Genomic DNA, 18,047 nt, shown 5'->3' with positions numbered 1-18,047 from the left:
AGCTGACTGACTATATCAGGTGCAATGTGTGCAGAATGAACATTTTCCATCCCAGTGCTGGAATTAGTCCAGTGCAAAACAGGGCAGATGGGGAAATTACAGCTGGAGCATGAATGAGCTAATGAAGGAGGATAGCTGCCTCGGCATTGTTGGACATGTGGCAACTGCGTTAGATGACCCCTTGTAATAAATTTGCCATGCGGGGCATCTTTGGTTCAGGGCCAGTTCAAAGCATAGGCACTATAAACCTGTGCCTAGGGTCATGGCTCCTAGTCACACGGTGATTTAAAAAAAAACACAACTGTTTTTTTTATTCAGGCAAAATTACAATAAAACACTGACATACTACATTGTCCATTACTTGTTACTTATTCAGGATCAGTTTTATATTCAAAGACCTAAAGAGTCTGGCTTATTGGCTGAGGAGCCCTCCTCCTTATCTTAGTATACAAAAAAGTGACCAAATTTCTATGTACTGATCCTCTTTTTGGCACTTCTCCTGTGTATGTACTTGGTGTGAAAGCTTTTCCATTACAAGGAAAGTCCATATTTTACTTACCACAATTCCGTAGGAAGAGAGTCATTTTTCTAATACCGTGCAATCCAAAGTCTAGTTAACAATAAAAAAGAAATGACTTTGTTGTGTTTAAAAGTAGATTCTTGACTGGAGCATTAAGTAAGCAGGTCAGGGGATCTCTAGGAAGGAACATTTTGTCATAAGGTATCTTTAATCCTTTCCTCCCAAAATTTTCTAATTCCTGGACACATCTGCCACATATGTGAGTGTGTTCACTTTTTCTTGTAACCCTTCCAATAGAGCACCTCCCTAGCAGCAAAAATATAATGGATCTTAACTGGAGTCAAATGCCCCTATATAGTTATTCATATTTAAAAAAAAAAAAAAAGAGCTGCACATTTTCATAAGTGCCTAAGTCCCATTTTCAAAAGGGTCTTAAATACCTTTGCAAATCCGGTCCCAGTTTCCTTAAAATAGGCATGTCCAGTTTTTTCTGGGTATCAGATGGGGGACAAACTTTAGAAAAGCAAGACAGTCCAGTTTCATACCGGATGTGTGGCCTGCCTAGGTGCTATTGTAAATAATATATAATAACTGACCTTCAGCCTTCCCCCAAAAGTCAAACTAAAGCTAAACCTTGTTAGGAAAAAAACAAAACAAAACTTTTGTGTGAATCTGACCTAGGTATGCTATGCCCGTGTTCACTTCCTGTCCTAGACTCTTGTGTAGCGTTGCAGTACAGTGTGAAGCAGCTGCTGTGCCGCACCTCAGAAATGGCTAAATTTCAGTGGTGAATGAAATGATCCCTGTGTAAAGTTGTATTTGAGCTTAAATTTGTAAACCGGAATGCTTGTGAATCCTTGAGGATAGCAGTTCCTATGGAAATGTAAATTGTTGTTTTTGTTGTCTCACTCCCACACATTATGCTGTGCTCCAGGCCAAGCTCTCTGAGTGCTTACTGTTAAAGTGTTTGTGTTAACAAAAGAAGGAAAGAGCAGGCACTAGGGAACGCAGTTGTTTGATTCCAAGGTGGAAAGCAATCTGAGTTCATTTTGTTTTACAGTGAGTTGGCAAGCGAGCAGGTGACTTACCGTATGCACTGCCGCATAAGTAAATATAATCTATTAAAGCAATAACTTCAAGGATCCGATCCTTCACTAGACAGATTTGTCAGCAGCAGGAATTAAATGCCTGACATGAAGTTGAGTGCACTTAATGTTCCAAAACAGTAATTAACTGAATGGGAAAGGATGAGAAAATGGGTCACTTGTTATCAAAGTGAAACTGTATATTATATGAAGTTTTAATCTGCTTTTTAAAGCAGCCCTAGAAGTTTCTTTTAAATCATGATGTTGTAAAGCTTTGGGTGGAGTTTGAAGTGTATGCAGGGGGGGCATTGCTTCCCCCCTTCCTCCAAGGTAGGCTTACCATACGTTCAGGTTTTCCTGGACATTGCCTCTTTTTTGATAGTCCATTCTCCATCCAGGCAAACTTTTCAAATAAGAGGCAATGCCTGGGATTTTTCCTTTGGGGAGCAGACATTACAGCTCAGAAAGAGCCATCTCTGTGCCCCGATTTGGCCCTCCATAGCTGCTGAATCCTGCCCATCCTGGCCCAACCTAGCCCACTGGGTAAGCGGAGTGGTAAGTGCCTCTTGGCTGGGCTGCTCGCGCCACTGTGGGGCCTCAGAACCCAGCCAGGAGGGGTGACAAGGCCAGACCCCCCACGCTGGAGAGAGGGAGAGGCCTGCAGGGAGGTCTGATGGGGCTGGCACTGCATCCCGGGCCTGCACCAGCCACTCTACCATCATGGCAGGGAGTGCAACACTGCCCCCCACCTTGAATGTAAGGCTGCAGGTCCTCCGACCCTGCCCCCCCCCACCACCAATACCACCTCCCAGTATACACACACCCCCCTCGAGCACCCCCTTCCTAGGTGCAGGGTTCCTGAACATTAGCCACTCTGTGCTCCTGGTTAAATTCCCCCTGGATACCTGTGTGAGACCATAACAAAGACGGGGCAGGTGCCTGGTGACCCCACAGCAGGCTCAGCCCTGTAAGCCTTGGGCAGGCATGGCATTTGCTCCCCACGCATAGTCCCATTGGCCTGGCTAGAGCTGTCCTCCAAATATAGAAGTCAAACTATACCTATGTGTAAAACTAAATAGAATTTGAGCTGAGCTTAAATAATACACAGCTCTTGGGATGTTCAACCGGTTATCACACTGGATTGGCATATTTGTTTTAAAAAATATTTATTTTTATTACATTTGTCTCAGTGGAAATGGTTAGGGCTATATTGTGCTGTCAGTTACACCAGTACAAATCCAATGAAATCACCATAGTAGATGAGCGTAGAATTTGGAACACATTTATTCAAAGAATACAAGTATCTGTCCCACCTACCAACCTAATTAAAATCATAACAACTGCAATGTTTCAAGGCTTGGCCTATCAATATTAAAATTACTATTTCTGTTTGGAGATTCTTCAAACCAACCTTCTCTGATTTTTATCAGAGCTTCAAAAGCTAACAGATAGCCTGAAGGAGCATGGGCAGGGTTCGTCTTTCAATAAGTCCCCAGGTGGATTTTTGCTCCCTCATGGAGCTCCATTGACTTGAACTTTATGAAGGCTGTGTGCTATTCTGCCCTCTGATACTTTGGTGACTTAACCAGAATCTGAGCAGAATTTAGTCCTATAGTCAACTGAGCTTTGCAAGTTTGCTTTTGTGCAGCTCTTTTCAGGATCATAGCTGAAAGTGCAATAAACTCCTATAACTTCAGCTAATAATGAGTTTTCCTAAAATTGCTAAATTTACTCTGAAGAGTAATACATAATTTTTGTGCACAATTTGTAGAAAATTGGGCAAAATGTTTTTTTTTAATTATAGGGTATTAAAATTCATTCTAAGTTTGAAATGTTCAGTAAGTCTGTAATTATTCACACGAGTATCACCAGTTTATAAGGATGCAGCCCAACTCTTATGAAATTCAAAGGGAGTCTTTCTATAGACTTCAGAGAAAGTTGGATCTGGCTGTGTGTGTGTGTGGGTGTGTTAACTATAAGGATGATGAGTTGTGCATTGTATTAATCAGTCCTATTCAGAAGTGACTGATCCAAAATTAACAAATTATGATATTTTTCGAAGTTAGTAGGATGGATAAATATCCAATACTAAAAATTCCCTAGTTTGGAGGTAAATCTGAAGAAAGTACCAGGAGAGTCTCAGTACCTCTTCCTATATATAATTTACCTGAGTGCTGTTACTGACTTTGGAAAAGTCTCTGGTTTTTTAATTGGAATCAATTATACATGTTGTTTTTTGCAGTGCAATCAGTATGCCTGGTGCTTTATTGGTAGATACAAACGTGGTCCCTACCTTAATCTCCAGTCTACACAAATTTACAGAGATGCTTATCTTCACACCCTTGACTAGTCCCACTGGTTTCAGTGGGATTATTTGTGTGTAATGTTAAGTGTATGGGCAGGAATTCAAAGCATCTAGGCCTTAGATTTTATAAATCAGTGGGAGTTGGATTGGACTCTAATTTAGGAAGAGGAGAGCTCTTTACTTGAGTTAGAATTATTAAGGTAACACATTTTGAAGTTTTCTTAAGGAACATTGGAGACTAGTGATACGGCTGTCTGTCTATGGATGTGAAGAGTTGTTTTAGTTTCCTGGTTCTGGGAGAGAGGGAAAGAGTTGAGAGAGCTTCAAGTGTGCATTGAGGAGGTGCTCAGGTGAGAAACACCAACTATGTGGTTGGATGAAGTTACAATGTATATATTAGTGTACAAATCTCTCTTATAGCCCTTATTTCAGTCTGAGTCACCTATATCCTGCACAAACTGAGGAGTCACATCACTTTCAATTATGGAAAATTATTTATATCTGAAATAAAGACTCATGAAACTGAGGACAGAGAGGAAGGAATCCCACAGCATTTTCAGTTTTCTGCATGAAGTGTGTCACTGTCACTTTAAGTCTTTGTCACACATCATGTCACACATTTGAGTTTCGTCAAGATGAGAGGTATTTTCATGTATACTTTATGGTGTGGCACCATGCAAATAACAGTACACCATTAGGAATGCAGCTAAATGAAGTTATAATGGAGAAGTATTGGCTACTTTACAATATATCTAACTTAGATGTAATTTAGATGGCATCTTCATTACTATTTAGATTATATTAATGAGTTTGGGACTATTACTGCAAATTTAGTCTCTCTCTATAGATATGTTAATGAAAAAGAGATAACGGGAGGAGGCATCTGCTGAAGAGCATAGTCGAATAAAATGTATGATGTTATATTTGATGAGCTAAATTCTACTGTGCTGCTTTAGTGGATAAGGTTTGAGGGAGATACCAGGACATAGGGAGCCTCTTTCTGAGAGCACCCAGCAAAGCAGACTCTCTTCATAGCGCTCAAGACCGCACTAGGAGTGAGAAAATTTTATAACCCTTCTGCCTACCCACCATTGTGAATCAGTCCCCACAGCTGCACTGTTACACTTCTATTGTACAGATAATATATTAGACCTTCAGCCAGCTTGTGTATGTGCTGTAATCATCTGCAAAAGCTAGCTGGGTAGCTTTATGCATTCAAAGGAACAGCAAAATGAGTACCACGAAATGGCCCTTTACTTAGAAGCCAGCAAAATTTCTGTAGCACAAGAATAACTGCCCTGACTCAATGGTTATAACCTATTTAGAAAGGATCAAGTGGGCAAAAAGGGAGAGGGAGTGGTACTCTATGCCAAAAGTTGCCGTACTTCTATATTTGGCACTGGTCTGACTGTTGCTGCAATACTGAGTCAAGTTTTGTTATCCACAGTTCAAGAAGGATGTTAATAAATTGCAGAGGATTAAGAGCAGAGCCATGAGAATGATTAAAGGATTAGAAAACATGCCATATAGTGATAGACACAAGGAACTCAATCTATTTAGCTGAACAAAGAGAAGTTAAGGGGGTCACTTGATTACAGTGTAAGTACCTACACGGGGAACAAATATTTAAAAATGGACTCTTCAGTCAAAGGTATAACATAATCCAATGGCTGGAAGGTGAAGCTAGACCAATTCAGGCTAGAAATAAGACATAATGTTTTAGCAGTGAGAGGAATTAATCACATTAGAACAATTTACCAAGGCTCATGGTGGATTCTCCATCACTGACCATTTTTAAATTAAGACTGGATGTTTTTCTAAAAGATCTGCTCTAGGAATTATTTGGGGGAAGTTTTATGGCCTGTGTTCTAAATAGGAGGTCAGAATAGTTGATCAAAATGGTCCCTCTGGCTTTGGAATTTGAGTATCTCTACTTCCCTTTGCTATTTTGACAGTGGCATAGTTTAGCATGACTGTCTATGCACTGCACATTCTGGTGTAAAAATCAAATAGTGGGGCATGTTTTGGTTCTAGATAAATTAAAGCAAAGGCAAGATTTACCCACAACTTGGGAATTACACCGCATTCATATTTCTAATAAAGAAAGACATAGTAAATTACTGCTGGGCTAGCTTGCTAAGAACATGTGATTCAGCCTCCTCGGGCCCTGCAAACTCTAACATCTGACTTGACTTCCTTGAACTGCTTTCTATGATTTCTCTGCCAATATTCCTCTGCTTTTTAAATTCCTCCCCTTTGACTATTCTTTTTTTAAAAGATTTTTTTTGCTGATTGTAGTAAGACTGGCAGTAATGTTTGAAAGCCATGTTAGAGAAAATAGTTTTTTTACAGCTAAAATATAGTAATCTTCTCTTTCTTTGTATGGCTCCATGTCTAGTTGGCAGCCGGTATCAAGCGGAGTGCCCCAGGGATCGGTCCTGGGGCCGATTTTGTTCAATATCTTCATTAATGATCTCGAGGATGGAGTGGATTGCACCCTCAGCAAGTTTGCAGATGACTCTAAACTGGGAGGAGTGGTAGAGACGCTGGAGGGTAGGGATAGGATACAGAGGGACCTAGACAAATTAGAGGATTGGGCCAAAAGAAATCTGATGAGGTTCAACAAGGACAAGTGCAGAATCCTGCACTTAGGATGGAAGAATCCCATGCACTGCTACAGACTAGAGACCAAATGGCTAGGCAGCAGTTCTGCAGAAAAGGACTGAGGGGTTACAGTGGACGAGAAGCTGGATATGAGTCAACAGTGTGCCCTTGTTGCCAAGAAGGCTAACAATATTTTGGGCTGTATAAATAGGGGCATTGCCAGCAGATCGAGGGACGTGATCGTTCCCCTCTATTCGACATTGGTGAGGCCTCATCTGGAGTACTGTGTCCAGTTTTGGGCCCCACACTACAAGAAGGATGTGAAAAAATTGGAAAGAGTCCAGGGGAGGGCAACAAAAATTATTAGGGGACTGGAACATGTGACTTATGAGGAGAGGCTGAGGGAACTGGGATTGTTTAGTCTGCGGAAGAGAAGAATGAGGGGGGATTTGATAGCTGCTTTCAACTACCTGAAAGGGGTTCCAAAGAGGATGGATCTAGACTGTTCTCCGGGGTAGCAGATGATAGAACGAGGAGTAATGGTCTCAAGTTGCAGTGGGGGAGGTTTACGTTGGATATTAGGAAAAGCTTTTTCACTAGGAGGGTGGTGAAGCACTGGAATGCGTTACCTAGAGTTGGTGGAATCTCCTTCCTTTGAGGTTTTTAAGGTCAGGCTTGACAAAGCCCTGGCTGGGATGATTTAGTTGGGGATTGGTCCTGCTTCGAGCAGGGGGTTGGACTAGATGACCTCCTGAGTTCCCTTCCAACCCTGATATTCTATGATTCTATGATTTTGGTTGAGGTAGCAACTCAGTGTAAATTACAGTCATTCTTGAGATTCCTTGACATTTTTCTTGATAAGCACATGGGATCAGATTTTTAACTCTCTATCTTTATTTTCTATTTTTATAAGCTCTTCCAATCAATTCTCAGAATATTTTTCTTGCTTGTATGGAAAACCCACTCTGGTTCTCAGTAACACACATTTTCCAAATGGTACTAAAGCCATTTAGCATAGTGGATAAACTGTGTGCCTTATATTTCAGAGAGAAGGACTTTATATGCTGTTTCAGATCTATTTTTCTTAATATCCCTTTTTCTTCTTAGTGTCACCAGGTGTCAACGGAACTTGACTGTGCTTAGAATTTTGCTCAGCCAGACTCCTTATTTGAAAGGAAAATTCCAGTGCTCAGTTATAATATATTAGGGCCAAATCCTCTGGCCTTCTTCAAAGCCAGAGATTGTGCCAAATATGGCAGAATCTCTGCAGTTCTACTATACGGGGGGAAGAGGAGGCAAAGAAGTGAACGGGCCATGCAGGGAGACTCAGCAACCCCATGTGTTCTTACTAAGCCAACTTCTTGTAGCACCTGTCTCATAAGTGGAGCAAAATAAAGTTTGTCGGTCACCTGGGGAATAGCAAGAAAACATGCACTTTGCATCACCAAATTGCCAAAATGGTGGTTTCCTGATTGTCAGATATGATTTTTTTTTAAACTTGCAGATAGTTAGGACCATATTTCCAAAATGTAGCTTCCATTTGACATCATACATTTTTAGCAGGTTATAGCATGGACGTGCACAGAAAGCAATCACCTGTTCATGCAAGTGATGGAGCCTTTCACCTGTGTATATGGGTGACAGTCAAGTGCATGGAGCGTTGCATAAGCGTTACTCAAGAGGGGCTTGGGTTTGAGATCCCTTTGCAAGATTTGTGTTCATTTATCTGTTTTGTTTTGTTTCTAGATGTAGTGTTAAGAATGTTTTTCTGTGGTATACCGAGGTTCTCAACTCTTCCTCAGGAAATTTTGCATAGGGACAGTTTGCTTATATAAACTAATTACCAAGGGCACGATCATGTATATACCAGTCATAGGTTGTAAATGCTCACTTCTCTGTGTTGATAACTTTTCTGTGAATTCTCTGAGCTGTCTGGGCTCTGTCTAATTTTAACCCTACAATTTCCCATGACTTTTGCTGTTGCCACTCAGATGGTGCAGAGTGAGAGGAAATATGTATAACTCTCCTGCTCGGGATTTCCTGGCAGATGTTCTCAGCTAGTGCCAGCAATAGGTGGAACAAATGGAATCAGAACTTGCACTCCGACTGCTCTTCCCCTCATTGCTATACCCAGCATAAGCTGCGTGCGCTAGAAGATGTGGCTCATTTTCATATCTAGAAAACCAGCTACATTAAGGGTTTGGTTGAGCAGAAATGTTAGGATTCTGACTGTCTCCGGGGCAGGAGACACCAAATCTGAGGACGCTGATTGAATCTTCTCTATTTCCACTAGTGCTGCTGTGCAGGGCCAGCCTAATCTGCCTCTCCCCTGCGCGCGCCCCTGCCTCCCCGCGCCACCCCCCCACCACTGTTTACACGACCAACTTAAACAAAAAGAGTTGGGACTAATTTGCTGTAACATTTTGGAGATGACCCAGACTGATAAGGGGTTCTGTTACCTACTGCCTTGTAACTTGGTGTCTTAATGCTGTCTGTGAAACACTGGATCCTCACTATAACAGAGGGCATGCTAGGAAACTGGGCAAAAGCAGATGATAGCTTGTATTAGAAAAGGTGCTGCTCCCTTCCTGATTACCTCACCCTGTCATAGCCAAGATCAAGTGTTTCACAGACAGCTCCCGGCTTAGATGCTAGCCCTCAGTTTCTGGATACCAAACTTCAAAACCACGCCTGTTTTAAAAAGTTTTTTTTTTCTTTCTTTCTCCTGCCATGATGACTCATTATTGTTCAGAGTGAAGGAAATGCCCTCCTTTCCATTAACTTCAATGGTCCACTATTGTGTCTTCCTGGCTGGACAATGGATGGGTACTTTAAGTTGGTTTTGTATAAAGAGCTAGCCTGAGAGATGACACTGCCTCCTAATTACATCACTTCCTGTTACGAGGTGATGTTGTAGTTGCACCACAGTTACAATTACAGTGTTCTATGCACATATATGTGCATACGTTCATAGCCATCCCCTACATACAAATCTCCTAATGACCATCAAGCTCAGAACAAGCTTTCATAAAAGACCTTATCTGATGTAAGTTTATGCACAATAACGTTGTATACAGCTACTTAATTCAGTTGCTTATTCTCTAGGGTTCAGACCCCCTGTTCTCTGCAGGGGTATGTGGACCCTGATTGTCACACTTGCCGTTCTCCTTTACCAGCTCAGAGCCTGCAAGTGGAGATGTTATCAAGTTAGCCCTGTGTCTTGTTTAACTCACTCATTTAGAATGGCTGAACCCATTATTCATGTGATTGCCTTTCTGCTGATCCCATCTTTTTGTCTGACCTATTATTTCATTCTCTCAGATTCTCTAGCACTTGAGAAATGTGTTTGATCAGATAGATATTACAGAAACTAGTTGGAATGAGGAGCATTTTAAATTATTGACTCAACAACCCAAAATGAATGCAAATGACTGTTACAAGAGTTGACAAAGCCAAATTTTCTTGTCCTTGGGGGTCCCCTAGCTGCAGCCTTTTATTCTCAACATTTTGCCTGACAGATTCCAGAGCGCCTTCTTCCAGGACTTAAAAGTAACAGCATGTGTCAGATGAGAAAAATGGAAATACTTTGTGTTCGTTTTTAATATGCTCAGCCAGAAAAAAAAAAGATTCCATACTAGTGCAGACTCTATTGCAGTGGTTTTCAGCCCATGGTCTGTGGAACCCTGGGGGTCTGCAGACGATGTGTAAGGGGTCTGTGAAAGGTTGTTGCCGTAGAACAGTGGTTTTCAACCTGTGATCCACACACTATGTCTAAGATTTCCAAAGGAAAGATTTCCACATCTCCATTCACAGTTTTTAGGGGTCCGCAAATGAAAAAGGGTTGAAAGCCACTGTTCTATTGAATATACAAGTCTGACCAAGCTTGCCATTTCTTGATTTCAGGTAGCTGGGGACCTTGTTAGCCGATTGCACCTTGACACCCATATTAACAAACTGGTGAGGACATATAGTGGTGGCACAAAGAGGAAGCTTTCAACAGCTTTGGCTTTAATTGGCAAACCCCAAATACTTTTACTGGTGAGTAGAGTGAACATTATTATTGCTTTGGAAGTGTTAACGTACTTAATTATTTTATTTTCCTGTCTGATGCATGAAAACATAGTGCAGCTTCCAAATTGCCTCCAGGGAATAAGTGACACAGAAGCAGAGCAGTTGTCATTTTCAGCTCCCAGAATAAACTTGTTTTAATTTGTGCTCCAACATTCCCTAGTTGCAGCTGGGTTTCCTAGGCTGTCAGTAGTACAAGCGCTACATTCCTGCTGCTGCTTGGATATGTATTTTTTAGACCGAGATTTCTTTGATTCATAGAACAAGAGAAATAGAATTTACTGTTCAATGTATTACAAAGTATAGTATATTTTTTGCCTACATTTCTGCACAATGTAAGAAAATCAAAAAACAAAAAATAGGATTGTAATGGGGTGCTCACCCCACACAAGTCCTGAAAGGGTTAAGGTGAGCCAGAAGGGGCCAATTAACCTTATATGCTGCACTTGGAGGGAAGGCAGGGATTAATAAACATCATACTTGCAGATGAAGCCCAGTTGGGGGTAGAGCTGGGGTAGGGTTATAAAGCCCAGGAAGGGAGAACTGCAGGAATTGCAGGGAAGGAGCCTGCAGTCACACTCTAAAGGGAAATGGAGCCAAGGACAAGGAGGAAGGCCAGGGGGACAGTAAAACCGGGCATCCTAGAGAATCTGACAAGAGGCTGATGGGGAGGAAGTAGCCACAGAGAGCAGGGGAAGCTCTGGTGGCAGATAGAGAGGTTGGGTAGGAAGGAGTCCAGTGAAACAACAACTGAGACTGGACAGACCTGAATTGCTAGTCACAGAATCTCTGGTCTGGAACCCAAGTTACAGACAGGCCTGGTTTCCCCTATTAGCTGCTAGGAAGTGGCACAGGACCTAGAGGTGGAACAGAAGACTGTCTGAGGTGGCATCCGGGCACCCTGTCAGAGTGAATTAGATACCCCGGAAGTGAGGGTCTGTTTTGTGACCTGGCTTTGAGTTGTGGAGAGAGAGAGAGCCCACAGCACAAGCAACCAACGACAGGGGGCACAATATGGAGCAAAAGCTAATGCCAAGACCTAGCCACAAGGAGGCACACCTACAGTGAGTGTAGCCCTTTACAAGGATATGATTCCATGTGGCATCTTGAGCAATAGGGATTATTTTATTTTAATGACAGTGGTACCAGTAGTTTTTTCAATCATGGTAATGCATTCTTTAGTATTCTTATGAGCTGGGTAGAACTTTGCAATGGGATTCAGATTGATACGCATGAGCTCACCCTTCAATTAGTATAACTCAGTGGCTCTGAAACTTTTTTACTGGTGACCCCTTTCACATAGCAAGCCTCTGAGTACGCTCCCCCCCCCCCCCCTTATAAATTAAAACACTTTTTTATATATTTAACACCATTATAAATGCTGGAGGCAAAGTGGGATTTGGGATGGAGGTTGACAGCTCATGACCCCCCCCCCCCAATGTACTCACCTCACAACCCCCTGAGGGGTCCCGACCTCCAGTTTGAGAACCCCTGGTATAACTGTAAACAAAAACCCCACCTAAGACAAAAGGCGTGTGTGAGCCCACCTACTGACTTTAGCTGAGTTATGTTTTGGGTAGGAGTGTGGTGAGGGGCAGGGAAGAGAGAGAGAAGGCAGGACACAAAGAAATTGAGAAGAGACAAGAAAGATGGAGGGTATGTCTACACTTAAACCACTGTAGCACTTCAGTGTAGATACTATCTACATCAGTGGGAAGAGTTCTCCCATTGCGGTAGTTCAGTGGTTCCCAAACTTGTTCCGCCGCTTGTGCAGGGAAAGCCCATGGCGGGCTGGGCCGGTTTGTTTACTTGCTGCGTCCACAGGTTCAGCCGATCGCGGCTCCGAGTGGCCACGGTTCACTACTCCAGGCCAATGGGAGCTGCTGGAAGCGGTGGCCAGAGAAAGATGGGTACCTTCTCTCTTTTCTTATCTTATACTGAACCCATCATATGGTGTAAGAATTCCACTAGAGGAAACAAAAGTCCTCTCCAATTCCCCTTTCTATGCTTGGGAGGGAGGGGAATAATTAAATAAACAAATCTCATCAGAAATGCCACTGGGTGGGAGTATACTCCCCAGAGTAAAAGGATAAAACATCAATCCCACAAGTGTCTCCCCAAAGTGAGTACAGAATTGGTTAAACTAGATTAGTTCACTTACGGAGCTGTCCCTCTGAATCTGCAAATGTTCATAAGACCAGGGATACTTTGCTTCCTCTAATTTCATAGCACTAATCCACTTATGTGTTGGATGGTTTTACTTACATTTTTTGAGCTCAAACTGATCTTGAATGACTTGGCAAAAGGGGAAGGCTATCTTCTTAAGTCACCGCTTCCCCTACTCTCAGAAGGTACTCCAACTATTATGAAATCTCTTTAGGACAATCTACGACTGGAGGCACCCATTTCAATTTGCCTCTTGCTGTGAAAGATGCATCCTCACATATGTAGTTTGAGAAGAAAAACACATTTTTAAATAACTCGAATGCTCTAAAAGTTTTATACATATTATAAGTGTTTTGGGAAGGATTACTTATAAAGGATTTATAGAGGGTTTTATTTATGAAGGATCCATAATTAGGGAACAGAAGTAATACCATGTGAAGTGTTTTCTCTATTAAAGTGAGACAATGTTAAAAATAGAACCAATTTACCCAACAGATCTGCTCCTTGTTAATGTTTAGAGTCATATATTTTTATCACCTAAATAAGAAGTGAAGTTTTTGGGTTTTGTTTTGTTTTTGTTTTGTAATGCCTTTTACTCTTGCCATCCCTGGAGAGCCGACAAAGGAAATATAAGAGAGACTGAGATGGACTCACTCTCTCCTTGTGTCATTTGTGTCTAAGCACCAAAATTGGAGTTAGAGCAGCATGCTGCAACTTCCTGTATTTCTTGCTTACAAGTCTCAGCTAGGATTCCTTCCTGAAAACAAACCAGCCCCACACCATTGGTACTGATAGCCAATGCCACTCTCATGACACCCTGCATTCAGTGGAACCACTGAAAGGGCTGTCTTCTCTGTCACTACAAAAGTGGAGCGGATGGGCTTTAAAGAATAAGGGCCAAGTGGTATCTTCCACTTCCATCAGCAAAAGGTATAAAAACCCATCTTATCAGGCGCAGAGGATGCAGAAAGGGGAAGTGCAATCTCTGCTGCTGCACTTCCTTTTCCACAGAGGCCCTGCATGACTGCTCCAGGAGATTCAGTTTCCCCAGCTTTTGGAAGTGTTGGACTATGAATGGGACAGGCTGGGGCGATGGCTGGCCTCTGCATTTTGTCTTCCCTCAAACCCTAAGGGATATTATGGAGCAAGGCAATGCTGCCTTGGTCAGTATGTGGTCACATGGTTCCCCCCACCACAGATTGGAATGCCCCTTGAGGGAAAGCATAGCATAGGGAACCTGCAGGAAGGAAGCTGTGCTCCCATAGAGCGCTGAGGAGCTATGTGTGATTGTGCAGGGGAGACAGCATGGAGATACAGGAACTCTAATTTGTTAGCCCGTGCCTCTGGCAGATCCACAAATTCTAGGCAGGGAGGAGCAGCAAACACTGCATCCCCACCAACCCCCCCCCCCACCAAAACAGAGAAACTTTGCTAATCCCAAGTCAGAGACCTCCCTTCGCCTGCATGCAAATAGACCATCTGAAGAGCATCAGGCCCTAATTGCATCGTCATCCAAATTCTTTCTCTCTCTCCTCTACTTCCATTGTTAACTGATGCATTTGTTTCTGTAGGATGAACCCAGTTCTGGAATGGATCCCTGTTCCAAGCGGTACCTCTGGAAAGCCATCATGAAGGAAGTTCAGGATGGCTGTGCTGCTGTGCTCACATCCCACAGGTGCAATATTATCACATTGGCTAACATCCTCTCTTTGTCTAATCACTTGCTCAAATTGAGTTCTGAGGCACGCACCTCTGAAAGAGAGAAATTGATATTTGTGTTCAGGATGAAAAGTGCTAAGGTCTCTTGCTATATTATGGCAGCTCTTTCTCATCCACGAAATCTGAATTTGCCAAAATTTAGGTGTTAAGGGCTACATTATGGCTTGATGGGCACTCTGAGATAGGGAGGAGATAATGACCTTTCCACTTCCCTTGCTCTCCCCATTCAAGGATCAACCACTAGTACAATCCCTATGTTCCCTGGGGTACTAGAGCTGTTCCTTTTAAGCCTCTCCAACCATCCCCCAAGGAACTAGCCATCACCAAAGGGGACAAGGAGGAGAGGTCCATGGCCATTTCCCTTCTCTGGACTGACCAGAAATGGTGGTTGGCATTGGAGTGGGGAAGCATGCTGCCTCAGCTTAAAGGATGTTCCAGTATCAGGTTTTAAGTTCAACCACATCTGCCCAGAGTAGAGCGCTGGTAAATATTTTCAAATGCACAGGGCTGGAGCCCCGGCGCGCCCTGTGGTGCTGAAGCCCCAAATCTCGGGGCTTCAGGAAATACTATATGAAAACTTAAGCCTTGTCCAGCATACACCATCTTTCTGCACTTCCTGCACTGGAAATGACTGTACCCCCCTGGGATTCCGTGGTTCTTTGCGATCCCCAACATGGCTCCAAACATCTTGTGAATCCTCCCTAATATACTCTCTATTTTGTCAGTTTAATGGAGGAGACATTGAAACTGTTTTGTAGCATCTACAGTAACTTGAATAAATTGCATGTTCCCTGCAGGGCATGCTACATAGTAAGTATAATTATATATAAATGGCTTAAAGTGAGGGAGCAATCTGATTCGCAGATAGAAATCTCTATCTGTGTAATTATGAAAGAATGCCTAGAAGGGGCAGAACTAATTAATCAAAACACTGAATTAATGTTTTGATCAAATTAAATCCTGAATTAGTAAATGAATCAATAAAATGCCACAACAGAAGATTTGTTAGATATTTTAAATGAAAGTTGCTTCAGATGTGTTCAGGACGTTTTCTTGCTGTGAATGTTCAATGTGCAAATGCTTGAGGCTCACAGAAAATGAATTTAAAAGTTGTTTCGGTATTCATGGAAACTGAATTTTTAAATTCACATACGTGAATGTTTGTATCCAAATTGCTAGACTAATCATCCAGCTAGGGAACACAAACGTGATTTTAGGTAAATTGTCACCGGTAAACGGCACAGCTTGATTTTCAAACCACAGAATAAAACCATCATTTTCAAACAACAAACTGAGGATAATAGTGATCAACGCAAAGATATGTTGTGAGCAGGAAAAGAAAATAAACTCCTCAAATAAAGTATTGATAATCATTCATTCAGCTCCATGAATGAATGATTTTAAGCTAGAGTAGTAAAAATTAATAGTGGTAGTGTACATGGATTCCAATTCTAATTAATAGCACATTGCTGCGACCGGTTGCATGTGGGCAACATTTGATGTTGGAGGCCAGATTTTTCAAAGGACTTCTTAAATGGGAAATGAATTTGTGTTTGTAAATGCAGTTTTTTGTGCATCAACAAATGTACATATAAAATATATGGCTGCTTTTTAAGGGACCCTCTGAAAATTTAGTCTTTGAAGTTAGTGGGCTTAAATTTTGGAGAGTACTTCTGTTTTTGGAGGTTGTATTAATTTTCCCATAGGGCTGGATTGTGGTATTTAACCATGATCTCGTTTGGGGGCATCACCCCAGAGGTAGCATTGGGAGGCATTGTACCTCAGAGAATGCCTCTTGGAGCTAGCTTCCTGCCTGTGCTGTGGGGAAAGCTATCTACAAAGTATCTTTATGGACTGTAACATACTCCCCTCATGTAACAGGGGCGGAGCTATGGTTTACCCAAACCCTATCTGTCCCTGCCTCCGTGCCCCCTTGTGAATGAGCTCCTCTCATGGGAGTACCTCAACAGTGCTTTCCCAAGCAATTCCATCTGAGGATAGAGCTTTTGCTCTAATATTTGTAAGTCCTGATAATTCATTATTATTTGAAGCATTCAAATACAGCATGGTGCATCTTTTAGAACTTTGGTGCTATATCCTAAATTCATTTTTGTTTGGGTCATTTTGTGGTCTCTACTCTGTAGCCCATAATAATACTTAGTATTTCACTTCACAAGGACCAGCACGAAGCAAAAGAAGCCGTGTAGTTTTACAAAGCTGCCCTGCCAAACGTTCCAACCCTAATTTGGAGCGACCTCCACTACGCATGTTAGAGAACATTGTGCTGATAGCCCAGTCCTTAGCATCTCTGCTGAGAGTGCAAATAAGGTAGTCAATTAGTGCCTGTAGTAGTATGGCTTTTGTAACATGGCCAAAATTGTCCACTTAGAAACAGACTGAAAACATGAATTCATTTTTATAGGACTCCACCAGCTGTCATATTGTAATAACTTTTGGTCTCTACTGACTAGTGATGCATTTGAACCATTGACCTAGAAGTGAAAGGTTCCGTATCCCATCTTCTCTGCCATCCAGATTCGTTCAAATTTTAATTAAAGTTTGTCATAAATAACTTTCATCTGTTCTAATTATTGCTCTTTTCACCATTTTTCCTCTAGTATGGAAGAGTGTGAAGCCCTCTGCACTCGGCTTGCTATTATGGTCGATGGCAGTTTCAGGTGTCTTGGTTCTCCCCAGCATATTAAAAACAGGTATTATCTGTTGACATCTAAACTACTGCTGCTAAATTCAGGCAGAGATTTAGCTAGACATTTTAATAGTGCCAGCAGGGTATAAATACTTACAACTGCAGAACAGTTTTCCCTTACGTACCATTACTGAAGTTAAAAGAGAAGCATTTAAGATATTAGCAAACTAAATGGATGTATGAATGACATTGCTAAAATACTCTATGATATGTATTGGTATTTGAAAGACAAAAAGCTGTATCTAAATCAAGTTTCTATTGCACCCAACCTGAGAAATGGATTGTGTGCAGTTTGACATTTTGCTGGATTCATAAAAAAAAAGCCTTACGTTCATCACATGCCTCTCTGCTCATAGAAATAAGCATGTACCAGAACAGTACCCACGAAACAAATGCTTTCTGGGCCCTCAAATTAGCTATCCCTCTCACCTAATACCCTCTTGAGCTGACCTCAATGGTAATTGTATGTCCTGAGAATCAGGCTCTCTATTTATAAATAATGTTCTTCTCTTTCCTTCTCATGGACTGAGCACACTCAATTCTGCTTTGTATGTGCTCTGAAGTGAAACATAATCTAGGTAAGTGGGTATGTTATAAAGAGGACCGGTGCACATTACCAATAGAAAAACAGGGCAAGAAGTAGTGAGTTAAACTTCAGCTTTGAAAACTTAGATTAAATGTTAGAATAGACTTTGTGGGTCAGTTTCTCAGCTGGTGTAAATCATAGAATATCAGGGTTGGAAGGGACCTCAGGGTCATCTAGTCCAACACCCTGCTCAAAGCAGAACCAATCCCCAACTAAATCATCCCAGCCAGGGCTTTGTCAAGCCTGACCTTAAAAACCTCAAAGGAAGGAGATTCCACCACCTCCCT

General features: G+C 42.0%; 1 protein-coding gene across 1 annotated transcript in view; it reads left to right on the top strand.

Annotated features, from left to right (window-relative positions):
* The window catches only part of ABCA13 (ATP binding cassette subfamily A member 13), a 227,009-nt gene that overhangs the window by 189,413 nt on the left and 19,549 nt on the right, over positions 1–18,047 (top strand). Inside the window, exons 41-43 of the mRNA XM_073329650.2 lie at positions 10,418–10,552; positions 14,320–14,423; positions 17,086–17,178. Coding sequence (XP_073185751.2) covers positions 10,418–10,552; positions 14,320–14,423; positions 17,086–17,178 — 332 coding nt within the window. The remainder of the gene's footprint in view (positions 1–10,417; positions 10,553–14,319; positions 14,424–17,085; positions 17,179–18,047) is intronic.

The sequence above is a fragment of the Lepidochelys kempii genome, chromosome 2 (genome assembly GCF_965140285.1).
Source record: "Lepidochelys kempii isolate rLepKem1 chromosome 2, rLepKem1.hap1, whole genome shotgun sequence".
Taxonomy (NCBI): domain Eukaryota; kingdom Metazoa; phylum Chordata; order Testudines; family Cheloniidae; genus Lepidochelys; species Lepidochelys kempii.
Note: the sequence above shows the minus strand (reverse complement) of the source record. Positions and strands in the feature narration are given on the sequence as shown.